At 47.1% G+C, this 16,838-nt stretch overlaps 1 protein-coding gene and 1 long non-coding RNA gene across 2 annotated transcripts; both read left to right on the top strand.

The window, feature by feature from the left end:
• Window positions 1–510: 510 nt before the first annotated feature.
• Window positions 511–11,980, top strand: LOC128409321 (tigger transposable element-derived protein 1-like). The gene is made up of 6 exons (XM_053379667.1): window positions 511–626; window positions 2,946–3,416; window positions 4,350–4,473; window positions 5,981–6,066; window positions 6,223–6,349; window positions 8,489–11,980. The coding sequence occupies exons 2-6, from the start codon at window positions 2,982–2,984 to the stop codon at window positions 10,822–10,824; spliced, it is 3,108 nt and encodes a 1,035-aa protein (XP_053235642.1). The 5' UTR covers window positions 511–626; window positions 2,946–2,981; the 3' UTR covers window positions 10,825–11,980.
• A 1,179-nt stretch (window positions 11,981–13,159) lies between these two features.
• On the top strand, window positions 13,160–16,285 carry LOC128409522 (uncharacterized). The gene is made up of 2 exons (XR_008329244.1): window positions 13,160–14,783; window positions 15,695–16,285. It is a non-coding gene; the product is annotated as an uncharacterized LOC128409522 (long non-coding RNA).
• The last annotated feature ends 553 nt before the right edge of the window (window positions 16,286–16,838 follow it).

The raw sequence follows: 16,838 nt of genomic DNA, 5'->3' as shown, positions 1-16,838 counted from the left end.
GCTCAGGACTTTAAGCGCCCCTCATCTGAAATCTTGGGAGAGCTGTTGCTGCTGCCAGTCAGTGCAGGCAATAGGACTCAGCATAAGGCAGACTTCCTAGGCTCCAGCCTCCGACGTGGCTCCCCTGTCCTTCACTGGAGACTTTTAAGCAGGGGTTGGGTCATGTATGATCTAGCTGTGATCTCTGCATCACAGGGGGTTGGGCTAGATGACCCCTCGGGGTCCCATGCAGCTGATTCCATGATCTCCCTTTGCTGTTTTCCCCCTGCCTTGAGAAACCCCCACCAGCACTGCAGGATTTCCTGCAAATCGCACCCACCCTCCCTTCCCCACCAAGATTTGGGAGGAGGAAGTGACTATTCCCAGGGACCTCTCTAGGGCTGCGAGCAATTGCTTTTAACCCTTGGGGGGCGTGCATTCCCTTTGCAAAAAAATAAATAAAGGCGGGGTGGGGGGAAAGGCACTGAGAAAGGGGCGGCCGGATGCCTAGAGAGGCAGCTGTGCGGGGGGGGGGGAGGAGGAGAGGAGCAGCTGAGCTTTGCAAGATTCAATTCATCTCCTCTCTCTGCGCTTTGCATGTGGGAAAAAGAGAAAAGATCTTCTCACGGGTTGCATCCCTGGATGAGGTGAGTGACAACTGCCCCCCCATCCCACTTCCCCACAACTTGGGCTCGAGGGGCGCCCCGGGGCCGGGGAGGGGGGTGCAAAGGGGGGCGGGATTTGGATGCAAAGATCTGAACAGTCAATAGAGGCTTAACAAAAAGAAAGAAAGGCAAGGGAGGTCAAAAGCATATAAAAATATTCAAAGCATTTATACAGATACTCAAAGCATGTCTTTTCGATAGAATCCAATATGACTGGGCTCAAAACAACTCTGCATCTTTAAGAAGACCAAACAGGCTTCATCCTTTAATCTGTTTTCGTCTCTTTTTTGGCCTGGCTATAAATCTCAATTTTTATGTGAGCTCGCTCTTTCCCTTAAACAAAACAACGTGAGCCCAAGGCAAAGATTAAGCAGATTTACCTATCTTTTCTTTCCCTCATTTCCCTTATTGATATGTTTTGTTACCTCCAAACCCCCAATAGCTGTCAACGTTTCCCTTTTTTAAGGGAAATTCCCTTATTCCGGATAGGATTCCTCGCAAGAAGAGGGAAAAGTTGACAGCTATGCCCCCACACCTTGAGAGTTATGGGTACAACTTCTGCAAGATGCAAGTTTTATATGGCGTCAGTTTTGCTGGTAGAATTCTGCCTATCACTCTCGATCCTGTGCTCAGAAGCCCCTGCAGTCTTCTCCACTGAATCACACCCCCCAACCTGCTATTCTGCCTTCCCTTATTTCTGCTTTAAAAAGCCAAATACTTCACAACACCAACCGCTCTGAATTGTCTGCCTCTTTCATTTTCCAGGTAACTGTTTACTGATGTCTGCAGGTGTTAACAATAACAATAACAATCGTATTCCACCCTTTATCCAAAGATTTCAAGGCATAAAACACAACACCCCCCCCACAAAATATATAATAAGAACAGAACAGGCCCATTAACAGAGTGTTAATGAGCCCAAAGCCTGGCTGTAGAGAAAAGTTTTGCCTGGCACCTAAATATGTATAGTGAAGGCACCAGCTGAACCTCCCCAAGGAGAGCATTCCACAAATGAGGAGCCACTGCAGAAAAGGCCCTTTCTCATGTTGCCACCCGGTTCTGGACCTCTCGAGGAGGAGGCACATGAAGAAGGGCCTCAGATGGTTATATTAGTGTCCAGGCCAGTTCACAGGGAGAGAGGCTTTATAAGTCAAAACTTGCACTTGGAATTGTGTCTAGAAACTAATTGGTAGCCAGTGCAGTCGGACCAGGATTGGTGTAAGGCTATACTCAAACTGTCTTGCTCTGGTGAGCAACCTGACCGCTGAATTTTGCACCAGCTGAAGTTTCCAAACAGTCTTCAGAGGCAGCCCTATGTATAACACATTGCAGTAATCTAACCCTGAGGTTACCAGAGCATAGACTACAGTAGTTAGGCTATCCCTGTCCAGATAGGGGAGTAGCTGGGCCACCAGCCGAAGATGATGGAAGGCACTCTGGCCCACTGAGGCCACCTGAGCCTCGAGCAACAGCATAATAATAATAATAATAATAATAATAATAATATTAATAATAGTAATAATTTATTATTTATACCCCGCCCATCTGGCTGGGTTTCCCCAGCCACTCTGGGTGTCTTCCAACAAAACACTAAAATACAATAACCTATTAAACATTAAAAGCTTCCCTAAACAGGGCTGCCTTCAGATGTCTTCTAGAAGTCTGGTAGTTGTTTTTCTCTTTGACATCTGGTGGGAGGGTGTTCCACAGGGCAGGTGCCACTACCGAGAAGGCCCTTTGCCTGGTTCCCTGTAACTTGGCTTCCCACAGTGAGGGAACCGCCAGAAGGTCCTCGGTGCTGGACCTCAGTGTCTGGGCAGAACGATGGAAGGTGGAGATGCTCCTTCAGGTATACTGGACTGAGGCCATTTAGGATCCAGGAGGACCCCCAAGCTACCAACCCCTTCAGAGGAAGGGTAACCCCATCAAGAGCAGGTCACCTCCCACCCATCCGGTTCAAGTAACCACCCACTAACAATGCCTCAATCTTTTCTGGAATGAAGTTTGATTTGCTTGCTCTCTTCCAGTCCATTACCAAGGCAAGACCTCAGTGTCATCAGCATACTGCTGACAGTGTACTCCAAACCTCTGGATGACCCCTCTCAGTGGTTTCACGTAGATGTTAAATAGCACAGAGGATAGGTGTTGAATTTTACAACTTTGCTGATTCATTCCTGTATTACCTTTATGCATTTGTCAAATACGGTTCCAATGTTTTAATTGTGTGCTAAGCTGGGGCGTTTGGGCAAATGACAACGAAGAAATATCTAAAACGAACGAACAAATGTTCTTGTTCTTCAGGTCTTCTTGGAAGCTCAGCTACTGCAGAGAACAAAGATGGAAGAGAACAAAGATGGAAGAGAAGAAAGATGGTTAGCTGGACCTGAGGCAGGAAAAGGACCCCATTTAACCCAAGCTGGGAGCAGCGGGGACTTCTGGAAAAGGGCACAACAGAAGACCCTCGATGAAGACAATGCCAGCCCAGATGCTCAGCGCCAGCACTTCAGGGAGTTTGGCTACCAGGAGGCCGAGGGGCCCCGAGAGGTTTGCAGCCGACTCTACAGTCTTTGCCACCAGTGGCTGAAGCCGGAAAAGCACACCAAGGCCCAGATGCTGGACCTGGTGGTCTTGGAGCAGTTCCTGACTATCCTCCCCCCGGAGATGGAGAACTGGGTCAGGGAGTGCGGAGCGGAGACCAGCTCCCAGGCGGTGGCCCTGGCAGAAGGCTTCCTCCTGAGCCAGGCGGAGGAAAAGCAGGGAGAGGAGAAGCAGGTGAGAGCTGTTTAATCCTTGCAGGGCCAAAAGGTGGGGTCAGACTTGAGGAATTCTCTCCCTCCCCCGATGGCAGCAAGGGAGTTTATTCAGTCATCATGGTGAGAGACAAAGAAATCCAGTCAGTCCTCAATAATGGCATTGCTCACACTGAGCTCCTCCCCTTGCTTTCTAGCAACAGCATCTGTTTCTACGGTGTCTTCAGTGGTCAGCTGTCTCTGTGCCCTTTGTTCTTGCGCTCTTAACGAACGCCAAGTTCTAGGGGACGGGGGATCAGCTATGTTGTCCAGTGACAACATGTCAGCTGGCTCTGCCTCCCCTCCCACTTCTCCTATCACCTCCCAGCTCGTTTGTTCATCTGCCTCTGTGCTGTGATCTTCCTCGAAACCCTGCTGTAATTCAATGCTCTTCACCCCATTCCTCCTCCTCTTCAGTCCATTCCCTGACAGGTGGATGGCATGATCCATAGGATTCTTATATCCACACCTTTTGCCCTCCCTTTCCCTGCCTCCTTCCTCTTCTAATGCCTCTCAACTAATGGTCACAACTAGGCCCAGGACCTTTTCAGCACTGGCCCCGACTTGGCGGAATGCTCTGTCACAAGAGACTAGGGCCCTGCGGGACTTGACATCTTTCCACAGGGCTTGCAAGACAGAGCTGTTCTGCCTGGCCTTTGGTTTGGACTCAGTCTGACCCTTATGTTTCCCCTCCCCTTATGGTTTTGATGAAGCTGCATTTTAAATTGCATTTTAACCTGTGTTTTAAATGGTTTTTTTTCTTCTTCTGCCTATTATGTTTTTACTGTAATTTTACTGCTGTTAGCCGCCCTGAGCCTGGCTCTGGCCGGGGAGGGCAGGGTATAAATAAAATTTATTATTTATTTATTTATTTATTTATTTATTTATTTATTTATTTATTTATTTATTATTTCAGGTGGAGGGGTGGAGAGAAGTGGCCAGAGGTCCTCTCGAGGCAGAGAAGGACACCCTGGGTCCCGTGCAGAGGCCACAGTTCAGGTGGATTGTGCTGGAGGGTGACGGAGGAGCCGCCTCGCCAGGTGAGGGTCCACAGGTGATCTTGAATCTCTCAGATGTGCCAATTGCTCTCCGTGTTCCCCTGGAGTTGGGGGGCGGGACCATAGCTGTCAACTTTCAGATTTGAAAATAAGGGATCAGCAGCCTCAGAGAGCCAGTGTGGTGTAGTGGTTAAGAGCGGTGGACTCGTAATCTGGGGTTCGCGTCTCCGCTCCTCCACATGCAGCTGCTGGGTGACCTTGGGCCAGTCATGCTTCTTTGAAGTCTCTCAGCCCCACTCACCTCACAGAGTGTTTGTTGTGGGGGAGGAAGGGAAAGGAGAATGTGAGCCGCTTTGAGACTCCTTCGGGTAGTGATAAAGCGGGATATCAAATACAAACTCCTCTTCTTCTTCTTCTTCTTCTTCTTCTTCTTCTTCGTCTTCGTCTTCGTCTTCTTCTTCTTCTTCTTCCTTGAAAATAAGGGATCAGCAGCCTCACCTGTCCCGGGGACAGTCTACGGGATATCTAACAATCCAGGATAGCAGTGTGAAACGGCACTGGAATAAGGGAATTTCCCACAAAAAAAGGGAAGGTTGGCAGCTATGGGCGGGGCAGAAACATTTGACTCCATCTCCTCCCACGGTTTATGAAGATGTGCTCATCTACAAAAGCTTTGCTTCCGCTCAAGGAGATGGACTGGAGCTTAAAACAACAACAACTTATTTAGCTCCAATCCATCACTTTGAAAGGAAGCAAAGCTGTGATATGAGGAGGGAGGGTTGTTGTTGAAGTTTTTCTCACCAGGTGCTGAACTGTCAAAGGTGTCTGAATGAGAATATATTTCTTCCATGGCTTTGGTTTCTTGTAGAGCAGATCCTACTGGGGGGAGCCCCTAGCGTGGTTGGATGGCGCCTTGTCCGCCTCCTTCCAGCACCTCCTGCAGCCAAGCTGGTGCCCAAAGTCTTGCTCTGCTTTTGTTTGGACCACATCACATTCTTAAATCAATTCAGAATCAAATTAATGGCAACCATTGGGCTAGAGTTCTGTGAGGATTACAGAAGGAGAGAGGGGGTCAGACTGTGCCCTGACCAAAGGCCTGGTGGAACAGCTCTGTCTTGCAGGCCCTGCGGAAAGATATCAAGTCCCGCAGGGGCCTAGTCTCTTGTGACAGAGCGTTCCACCAGATTGGGGCCACAGCCGAAAAAGCCCTGACTCTGGTCGAGGCCAGTCTAACTTCCCTGTGGCCCGGGACCTCCAAGATGTTTATGTTTGAAGACCGTAAGGTCCTCCGTGGGACATACCAGGAGAGGCGGTCCCATAGGTACGAGGGTCCTAGGCCAAGTAGGGCTTTAAAGGTTAAAACCAGCACCTTAAACCTGACCCTGTACTCCCCAGTGGGAGCCAGTGCAGCTGGTAGAGCACCGGGTGAACGTGATCCCGTGGCGAGGACCCCGTAAGGAGTATCACCGCGGCATTCTGCACCCACTGGAGTTTCTGGGTCAGTCTCAAGGGCAGCCCCATCTTCCCATCATTTTTGTGTCCCTCCCAGACGGTGAAATGACCCTGGAGCGTCCTTCCGGCCCTTTTCCTCTTTGGGATGGAGCAGACGCGGTTCTTACCAAGCCACCGGATCAGGTGAGAGGAGAACGGTTCAAGAGATTGGAGGCAGGGGCAGGCGGGTGTCTCTGGGTTCCCCTTTTGATCCTTCCACACCTGCCCAATAGGAAGCCTTTGCATGCTAATACCTGTGTGTATGGGAGGTGGCAAATACGTTCTTCTTTCTTCTTTCAGAGCCCAGTGATCTTTGAGGAGGTGGCCGTGCATTTCACGGAGGAGGAGTGGGCACTGTTGGATCTGGGCCAGAGAGCTCTGCACCAAGAAGTCATGGAGGAGATTTGTGGGAACCTGAGCTTTCTGGGTAAGGATCACTCTTTGCTCTCTTCTGATGTTTAAGGCAAACCTATGTAGGGTAATAGTGGGGGAGGGTCCACCCCCCTCACTCTGAGATGATGTGGCACTACACAAAAAAACCCTTCACCGCCTGTGAAGCCATGAGCTGGGTTTCTTAATGCGTGTTTTGCTAACCCCCTTTATTTCTGCAGCCACCACAGATAACATTTTTTGGAATTCTCCAGCCCTAGCATAGCCAAGCATAGAGGAATGCTTGAAGATGAGGTGGTGGACCCTCATTCTTTGGAGGTTTTTAAATAGCGATTAGGTGGCCGCCTCTCAGGGGCTTTTTAGTTGTAAATAAGGTATTTTGCAACATGACCCTTTGGGGCCCCTCTACAGTGTATAGCTTCAGTCTTCGTTTATTTGTTTGTTTATTGCAGGGGATGCTCAGGTTGCGAACGTGATCTGTGCGGGAGGCACACTCGCAACCCGCAGCATTCACAACCTGCAGTGCCGCGTCTGCGCATGCGTGGGTTGCGATTCGGTGCTGCTGCGCATGCGCGAAGCGCAATTTAGCGCATGCATGATGCCAAAACCCAGAAGTAACTCATTCCGGTACTTCCGGGTTTTGACGCTTCCATAACCTGAAAAAACACAACCTGAAGCGTCTGTAACCCGAGGTATGACTGTACAACGACAAGAATGGCTACTATACATCTGCTCCCACGGTACTGAACTAGTCCTGCTTCACATCCAACTCAAACTAAACGCAAACTTGCAGGGTGTCAGGCGTGGAGAGTACTCCTCTTCCAGTGTGAGCCAGTGTGGTGTAGTGGTTAAGAGTGGTAGACTCGTAATCTGGGGAACCGGGTTTGCGTCTCCGCTCCTCCACATGCAGCTGCTGGGTGACCTTGGGCTAGTCACACTTCTCTGAAGTCTCTCAGCCTCACTCACATCACAGAGTGTTTGTTGTGGGGGAGGAAGGGAAAGGAGAATGTTAGCTGCTTTGAGACTCCTTCGGGTAGTGATAAAGCGGGATATCAGATCCAAACTCCTCCTCTTCTTCTTCGGCAACTTCACAGATAAGAATTAATGAGCAGTTCATAGACTGTTAGTCCTTTTATTACAGCATCATGCTGCAAACACAAAACACACATCTCTCCGCAAGGCTAGTCTGACTCCACCCTTGCACTTCCCCAGCAACATCCTGAGCGCCAATGGGAAGTTCCTCCCCCTCTCTGCCTTCTCTGATATGATCAGACCTCCTAGATTTTGGGGAGGGGGGTCTCCCCACACTCTCCAATGACGTATCTGCTAGCTGATCCTGCTCGTCTCTCATTATCTCGTAGCTAGGCAACTCCTGGGGAATGTGTTCTGCGTCTGCATCTCTCTCTGCTTCTGAAAACGCTGGAGGCAAGGAGGGAGCCAATCTCCCCCCTCCTCTTCTGAGAGGAGCTGATCTGCCTGTGAATGCATTCCCCAGTCCTCATCTTCAGACAGTTCCCTGACACAGGGAGTTGGACTAGATGACCCTGTTAGGTTTCTTGCTCCGTGTTTGCAGTCATGGGATTGTTTTCTATCACATGACGGTGTATGTTTTCACTCCACAGGGTGGGAAGTGACAGAAACAGGATGTTTTGATGTTAATATGTTCTGTGATGTAGGACTATTGTACTTTGGTCTTTTTCTCTTTGCTGTCTGATGAGAAAGAGGAAGGAGCTAAGTCAGAATGCTCTGAGTGTATTATATGTAAATAAAGTAGATTAGCTTCTGCTTTCCAGATAGAAATTCCCAGATTTGATCCCCAGCATCTCCAGGTAGTCTGGGTGGTTCTGCTGCCTGAAACCCTGGAGAGCTGCTGGCTGTGGACCAATGAACTCACTCAGTATAAGACACCTTCCTATTTTCAGGATCTGTGCATTGAATGCATTCTTCCTTCCGCGATTCTAACAGTGTCCTTTTGAAAAGGGCTCAGAATCCCTACTGAGACCTTCTATCCCTATACAGAAAGATCTGAAGGGGAGCTGGTGCCTGTAAGTGGGTTTGGGGGGTGGGCCTTGCATGCACATAAAAGAGAAGCAGCTAATTGGGCTTGTCCCTGATGAGGTCGTTGGTTTCTGCCTTGCCATCCTAACAGGATTTCCTTTTCCTTTTGTTTCCCAAGCAGAAGATGGTCAGTCCAGCGAGAATTACGTGCAATCATCTGCGGAGTACGGAATGTGGAAAGAGACATTTGGAAACCAAAGGGGACCCGAAATCGTCAGTCCGAATAAGCAACAACATTGTCAAAATAATATAAGTATCCAGACTGGGGAGAAATCGTACACATGTGTTGAGTGTGGAAAGAGCTTCAGCAATGGAGGAGAACTTGCTACACATGAAATAATCCACAAGGGGGAGAAACCGTATAAATGCATAGCTTGCGGAAAGACCTTCTGCACCAGTGGGAATTTTAGTAATGAAAGAATACATTCAGGGTGGAAACCATATGTATGTGCCGAGTGCGGAAAGAGCCTTGGCGATAGCAGATCACTTGCTAAACCTCTAGGAACTCACACAAAAGAGAAACCAGATAAATGTGCGATGTGTGGAAAGTGCTTCAGGTGTACTGGGAAGTCCCTGAAAGAAAGGAAGAAAGCTGAGAAAAAACTGGCCATCATGGCCAGGAACAGGAGGGCTAGAACAGCCCACACACTGAAGGTCAAGCTGGAGGTGGTGGAACGTGCAGAGCGTGGGGAGCGAAACAAAGACATTTCTTTAGCCATGGGCTTGTCGAAGTCTACAGTCCGTACCATATTCAACAACCGCGAGAGGATAAAAGCAAGCGCTGAAAATCTGCAGAGCGAAAAGTTAACCAAGGTGACAACCGGGCGAGCAGAAATTTACGAAACTCTGGAGAGGCTGCTGGTTCAGTGGATTGACTGCCACGGCAATCGGGGCGCCCCATTGTCCTTCCTCCTCATTCAGGAGAAAGCGCTGTCCTTGTTTGAGGATCTGAAGAGGAAGAAGGCGGAGAAGGGGGATGCGAGTGCTGTAGGCATGGGGTTCAAGGCAAGCAAGGGGTGGTTTGACAGATTCAAGAGGAGGGCGTACCTTCACAACGTTAAGCTAAGGGGAGAGGCAGCTACTGCCGACACTGCAGTCGCATCAACCTACCCCACACATTTCCAGGAAATCATTGAGGAAGGCGGGTACCACCCGAAGCAGATCTTCAACATGGATGAAACGGGGCTGTTTTGGAAGCGCATGCCGTCTCGGACGTGCATCTCCATCCAGGAGGCAAAGGTGCCGGGGCCCAAGGTTTCAAAGGATCGGCTGACGCTGCTGCTGGGCGGTAATCTCGAGGGTGACGCGAAGCTAAAACCCCTCCTTGTGTACCACTCAGAGAACCCCAGGGCGCTGAAGGGGATCCCCAAATCAACTCTGCCCGTTTTGTGGCGTTCCAACAAAAAGGCATGGGTCACTCGCGAAGTTTTCAGCGACTATATCAGGAGCTACTTTTCTCCTTTTGCAACTGACTATTGCCTGGAGAACAACCTGGACAACAAAATGCTTCTTCTGCTGGACAATGCCCCTGGCCACCCTGTCAGCAGCCATGATTATTCCGACAATGTCCGTGTTATGTTTCTGCCTGCCAACACGACTTCATCATTGCAGCCTATGGACCAAGGAGTGACCGACAAATTCAAGGCTTACTATCTCCAACTTGTCATGAAACACATAGTCATGAAGAGTGCCGAAGACGACAGCAGAAGCCTTGTGGACATTTGGAAAGAATTCAACATAAGGAAGGCTGTGGATTTCATTGCTACAGCTTGGTCGATGGTTACGAAAGAGACTCTGAACGCTGCCTGGAAAAGCTTATGCCCCAAGTATGTTCGTGATCACAGAGCGCTGGCGAAGGACTTGCCCGCTGCACATAAGACTATTGTGGACCTGGCAGCACAGGCTGGCTTTGAGGGTGTGGATGAGGAGGACGTGCGAGAGGCGCTTGCGAGTCGCACGGAACGCCTTACAAACGAGGAGCTGATTCAGCTAGATGAGCAGTGCTTTGGCGGGAGGAGGGAAAAGGGTGAGGGCAAGGAAAAGGAACAGAAAGTTATTGGCATGAAAACGCTAACTCAGATGCTGGCGCTGCAAGGTGGCTTACTGTCCGTGACGGGGGAATATGACAACCACTTTGAGTGTGCTCTAAACACAGAATTGATGCTTGATGAATTAATGGAGCCCTATACGTTTCTCCATGACAAAAACCAGAGGGAGGCAAAGCAGCCCACAGGCCACGATCCTTTTCACAGGGAACCAAAAGACAGCACCTCTGATCTCGAAGTCTTGCCTTCCACATCTGGTTACGTTCCTCCCGAAAAGGAAGTTGCCATCAAGGAAGAGATCGTGGTCATCAAGGTGAACGCGGAAGAAATGGAAGCTGAACCTGCAGACAGAACTGATTCGCAACCTTCCATTTCTTTGAGTTTGTCTTGCCCTGCACCATCGCCTTGAATACAATCATCTTGTTAAGGATTGGGATAAGGAGGACCTCACGGGACTTCAAATCATTGTCTGCAGAAAATGTTTCAGTTAGCACAAACCATGGGTTGTATTTAACTAGCTTTTACTCTAAGAAGAATCATAGACACTAATGACCATAACTTTCTTAGGTCCATTAATTTTAATGGGTCTACTCAGAGTAAAAGTTAGCTGAATATAACCCCATTTATCTACACTGGAGGAAAACAGGTAGGGCCAAAAGGGGTGCTTTAAAAAAAAAGGTGTTTTTTTTAAAATTAGCTTCCCATATAATTCTTCCAAAATATCCAACTAAATACATAAGACAACAGCCCATTTTTTCAATGCTGATAAATATAATGTATGTCGTTTCATATTGTTTGCTGTAGGTCTGCTGTGACCTGATAAAACATACACTGCTTAAAAAACCCAAGTTGAGGAAAATGAGGGCAGGAATAAGGTAGAAGAAAAGAGAAGAGAGAAAAAGGACCAAACCTTTTGTTAAGCAAAACAATAACCTAAGAGGATTTTTATGACAACCAGACATTTCTGTTCAGCTGTGGCATTAAATCACATAGATTTTTTGTCATTAGCATATTACATGAAGCCCAAGCACATCGAAAAGAAGTCCTGTGGCTGTGCTTTACCTTGAACTAGTCTTAAATTTGATGTAAATCCCCCCCAATTGCAATATTCTATACATTCTTGCACCACATTTATATATTCAAGTTGTCAAGTTCCTTCCGGTGCTGTACAAAGGTTCATCTAAGGTGCAAATACTAAGAAGGTATTGTTTGGATGTTAAATCTTTATTTGTACCTTGAAATGATGTTAAAAAAGAATGTTCCAGAGCAAAGTTTCTATGTATTGCTAATAGCTCTGTGTGAATCAGGGACCAGAATGTTTGAATGTGTGGCCACTTCCACCATAGATGAAAGTAGGTACGTTTAGTATCACAACCATGGCAACACATAGGGCTTATTACTGCTGATGTAATATGTGCTAGTTGGGCTATATATGTCCCATACCATCTATGCCACATTATGTGTGAGAGTTTTCTAATATTTGCCAACACAGATTTACTTGCCAACCACAGCCCTTTTCTGGTGGAATTGTCAGTATTTGTTATTAAATCATATTCCCACACTGATTTTAAGCTGGACAAATCACCTAGCTGGGCTTTTTATCAAATGATCATAGAATTCTGAAACTCTTCCTTTACCTCTTTTCCCTTGCCCAGGCAGGCAGCGGCCAATACAGCAGCCCCCTCCTCCCTCCTCCCTCCTCTGCCCTCACCAGCCCACCTCTCTATCCACTCACTTGCCTTTTCTTTTGTGACGCCACAGGCGGGCAGCAGCCAAAGGCAACCTTCGCAGCCTCCTCTTTTTTTAAAAAAATAAATGTTTATTAAAGTTTTACAAAACATAAAAACAGAAAAAACAGAAAATCACACCACATATAACAGAACAAAAACAACAGACAAAAAATACACACTTAACAAGAACAAGAAAAAAAGAAAAGAAAATTCCACTTTTAAGTTTCAACATTCCATATCCCTCTTTCCTGACCTCCTCACATCTCCCTTTTTTGTATTCCTCTTTATTCCGTCAAATTCAGCAAATTCTAACCCTTTTTCCAACCTCGTTTATAATTATATATTTCGACTTATTATGTCTCTAATTTCCCTTATCTTGATCCTTTACTCCACCTTATATACTTTGACATAATATTATTCTAGTCATACTCCCCTTCTCTTTCTTTAAAATTCTTCTTTTCATAGCTCTTTTAACCATATCCCAAATGCCATGTTACCTTCACATCCCACATCATTTTAACACTTAAACATTTTACAATATTTTTGTAGATAGTTCTTGAACTTTTTCCAGTCCTCTTCCATCAATTCTTCCCCCTGGTCACGGATTCTGCCAGTCATTTCTGCCATCTCCATGTAGTCAATCACTTGCATCTGCCACTCTTCCACGGTGGGTAGATCTTGTGTCTTCCAATATTTAGCGAGAAGTATTCTTGCTGCTGTTGTTGCATACATAAAAAATGTTCTGTCTTTCTTTGGCACCAATTGGCCGACTATGCCCAAAAGGAAGGCCTCTGGTTTCTTAGGAAAGGTAAATTTAAATACCTTCTTCAGTTCATTATATATCATTTCCCAGTAAGTCTTAACCTTTGGGCACGTCCACCAAAGATGAAAGAATGTTCCCTCAGCTTCTTTACATTTCCAGCACTTGTTGTCAGGCAGGTGATAAATTTTTGCAAGCTTAACTGGGGTCATGTACCACCTGTAAATCATTTTCATAATATTCTCCTTCGCAGCCTCCTCAGGCCCCACAACAAAATCTGTGGTGGGTGCAATGCAATAGTAGCTCATGCACCCCAGAGTCAGGCCCAGCTGAACCACTGAGAGGCCAACCAAGTGAAGGGTTTGTGGCGCTTTCAGCCGGGGGACATCTCCTGCCTCTCACACACCTGTAGTTGCTGCCAAGTACCCCTGCCCAGCCCACAGTGGGGGGGGGGGATAGTTTGGGTGGATCGTGTGGCTAGGGGATTTTGCCCATTTTGGAAGGGTGTTGTCTCATTTGTAGTGTGTGTGACTGCACACACATTTTAAGTGTCTTTCTCTACCTCCCTAAATCATGGGAATTCATTCTTTGTGTTTTGAATGTAAATATGTGTTGTATGTGTAGTCTTTTGTGGGAGGGAGTGTTCTGAGCACCACCAGTGAAATGTGTATCTTATGCTGCCCGCAACAGTTTCTGTCATTCCTAAATATATGCCTCCAGTCCCAAAACTCTCTGCACCCCCATGAATCGGGGTGCTGAATGCTGCAGTCACAGCCAACCTGTTTCTCTCCATGATTCCTTCTGGGCTCTGGATTCTGCTGTGACCCGGGGGGGGGGGGGTTCACAACATAACATTACAATATAAAAACTACAGAACACATAGTAGAGATAACAACCACAGCAAACCAGCAAACCCCTCTCCCACAACACATTTAAAAGGGCATCAGATGTCAATCAGCCAAAGAATGTTTTTTGCCTGGTGCCTAAAGGTGTATAATGAAAGCGCCAAGCTAACCTCCCTGGGGAGAGCATCCGACAAACAGGGAGCCACTGCAGAGAAGGCCTGTTCTTGTGTTGTCACCCTCCAGAGCTCTCGTGGAGGAGGCACACGGAGAAGGGCCTCAGAGGATGATCTCTGGGTCCAGGTAGGTTCATATGGAGAGAGGCGGTCCTTGAGGCATTGTGGTCCTGAGCCATTTAAAGTAGCGGTCCTGAGCAGCTCAGCTGCTTCAGTTGCCATTTGTGGCTGGGATCTCTCCTGGCTGCACCTATATTCCCTTTCCTCTAAGGAGCTCAAGGTGACCTATATGGTTCCCCTCCTCCCACTTGATCCTCACAACAAGAACATCCTTGTGAGGTATGTTAGGCTAAGGCACAGTGTCTGGCCCTAGTCCTCTTCTCCCAAGCCCTAGTGGAACACGTTAACCACTGCACAAAACAAAGTTTGGATTAATACACTTTTTTAGACCTCAAATTTTCTACAAAGCCCAGAACAGCAGCACCATCATGTATGAAACTGCCTTACACTAAGTCAGGCCATCAAGCCTAACGTTGTCTTTACTGAATGGCAGCAGCCACCCAGGATTTCAGACTAGGCTCTCTCCCAGATGCTAGGGACTGAACCTGGGACCTTCCGCATGCAAAAGTAGGTACTGAGCTTTGACCCTTCCACACAGGGCAAAATGGCTACTTTGGCACTACCTTCCCAACTACCCAAGAAACGTGGCTTTGGTGTACCAGGCAGATGTACCATTCACCATGTGACATGTCTCCGCCTTCCTCTACCACCCAGCATGCTTCCTAGCCAACTCAAGGGCAGGTGGTCCAGCGTGTGAAGGAAAGAGAAGAATCCCTTTCCCATCTCGCCCTCCCTCCAAGGTCCTACTCTGACTCCATTGTGATGTTGAGTTTTCATGCCATGCTCTGATTATTATAGAAAGGACAAGCCATGGACAACCACAACAATTATTGCTGGCATATTGATAATTTTATATTACAAAATGAAAATGTCACACAGGACCTGGCATCTATATTAAGAGAATATTAATAATTCTGTAGAGCTGATAAACATACCATATGGGAGACTTCAAAGGCAATAATGAGAGGTCAAATAATTCAAAAGCTTCATGTTTTTTTGGGGGGGGCACACACACCAAGGGAGAAAGCACTGAATGATGAGGTTGAAATTGAAAAACTAGAATTTGTTAAAAACCTTAAAATAACTGCTTTTAAAATAATTATAGAAAATCAGAGCTACTTAGAAAGTAATCTCTTAATATTTGCTCAGAAAGATAGAAAAAGCTAAGGTTGTAAGACAGTGTTTATTTAAAAAAGGGAACAAAGCTGGCAAATTATTAGCACATTTTTACACAATCACACACTTATATACTTTCAACAATTAAAGACCAAAGAGGATAACAAGATCTGATGGGATCACAAATGAATTAATTTTTTAAAATAAGAAATCAGGACTTTGTTTCACAATCCCAGCAAATAGATTAAATATAGTAATACATAAATATATAGCAGAAGATCCAACTTGGATTTATTATGGAACATAAACTCTCTTGAAACATATGTAAGGGGCTACATTTCATTCATGTTACCAATAAAGTGAAACAACTGTATGGCATATTATTTTTTTGATGCAGAGAAAGCCTTTGATTGTTTGGAATGGGGCTTTTTATAGCCTGTATTGGATTATATAGGACTACGCAGGGGATCTATGGCCCCAGAGCAGATAACTGGAACCAGAGCCAGGAACAGAGAGAACCAGCCCTCCCTCCAAGGTCCTACTCTAACTCCATTGTGGCTGGTAGGGCAGAAGGCAGGGAGCCCGACAGTAGATGGCGCCACAACAGATAACTGGAACCAGAGCCAGGAACAGACAGAACCAACCGAGTCCGGTTTTGTTCTTGCCTTCCTCCCTTGCTGAGTTCTGCAAGGGCAACACGGAGACTAAGGAGGAGGTGGGAGCTGATAGCGAGGACCATCACCTGGGCTGTTTGTAAGAAAGGAGGCAGGAAACTGGGTGGAGGCAGACAGGTTGGTTGGGCAGTGCCCCCCTTGCCCATATGGACCACCCTCCACTGGCTGTTTGGACTGACCCAGGTGCACTGCTTTTCTAATGCTCTTGTCACCAAAGTTTTGGCAAAACACTCTCTCACACACAACCCATGCCAAATTTGGAGCCGCATCTGTAATCCCTCACAAACATATTTTCCTCCAGTGCTGCACCTGCCACAATGATTTCAGGATGTTGTGGGGATGAGCTTTCCTGCTAATTATAATTACATCAAAATCATAGTGATTTATTCTTGCCAAAGCTCGAGAGAGATTTCTGGAGATCGCCTAGACATTGGAATAAAGGCCAGCCTGAGGTTATCCGTTGCGTTCTTCCGGGGGGGGGGGAGTTGGTGCACAACGTATCTCCTGCGTGAGACACAAATTGAGGAGACATAGAGCAGGTGAAAGGGAGGGATGTGTCTGCTTGAAGCTGAATGCCCCTGTAGGGGTGAAGCCGCTGTGGGTTTGGCCTTGCAAGAGTTCTCGCCATCTTCTGATTAGCTGACTCTGGAGGAGAGACAGGTGCAGGAGGCAGAGCCAGGATGGTACCCTTGCTGGTTCTGCTGGTTCTGCTATTGATACCCCACGGAGTGTGTGGGAACCTGAAGGCAAAATGCCCCTTGAATCTGACCATAGAAGAAGAAGCTTGGAGTTACTACCGGCCTGGAGATTTCCTCATTAGTGGCATCATATCTCCACAATATCCTTTTAAGCAAAACTTATACGACTTTTCTCGGCTCCCGGTAACCAACTTTGACCGGTAAGTCATTATATGCTGATGGAAGTTATGCGTCTCCAATTTACAACAGAAATTGTCCCTGGATCAAGGCTGAGGACCACCCAAATGTTGCTGGGCTGTCATCCTGG

The sequence above is a fragment of the Podarcis raffonei genome, chromosome 2, assembly GCF_027172205.1.
Source record: "Podarcis raffonei isolate rPodRaf1 chromosome 2, rPodRaf1.pri, whole genome shotgun sequence".
Lineage (NCBI taxonomy): Eukaryota > Metazoa > Chordata > Lepidosauria > Squamata > Lacertidae > Podarcis > Podarcis raffonei.
The sequence above is the reverse complement of the archived record's forward strand: the minus strand, read 5'-3'. Positions and strand labels throughout refer to the sequence as shown.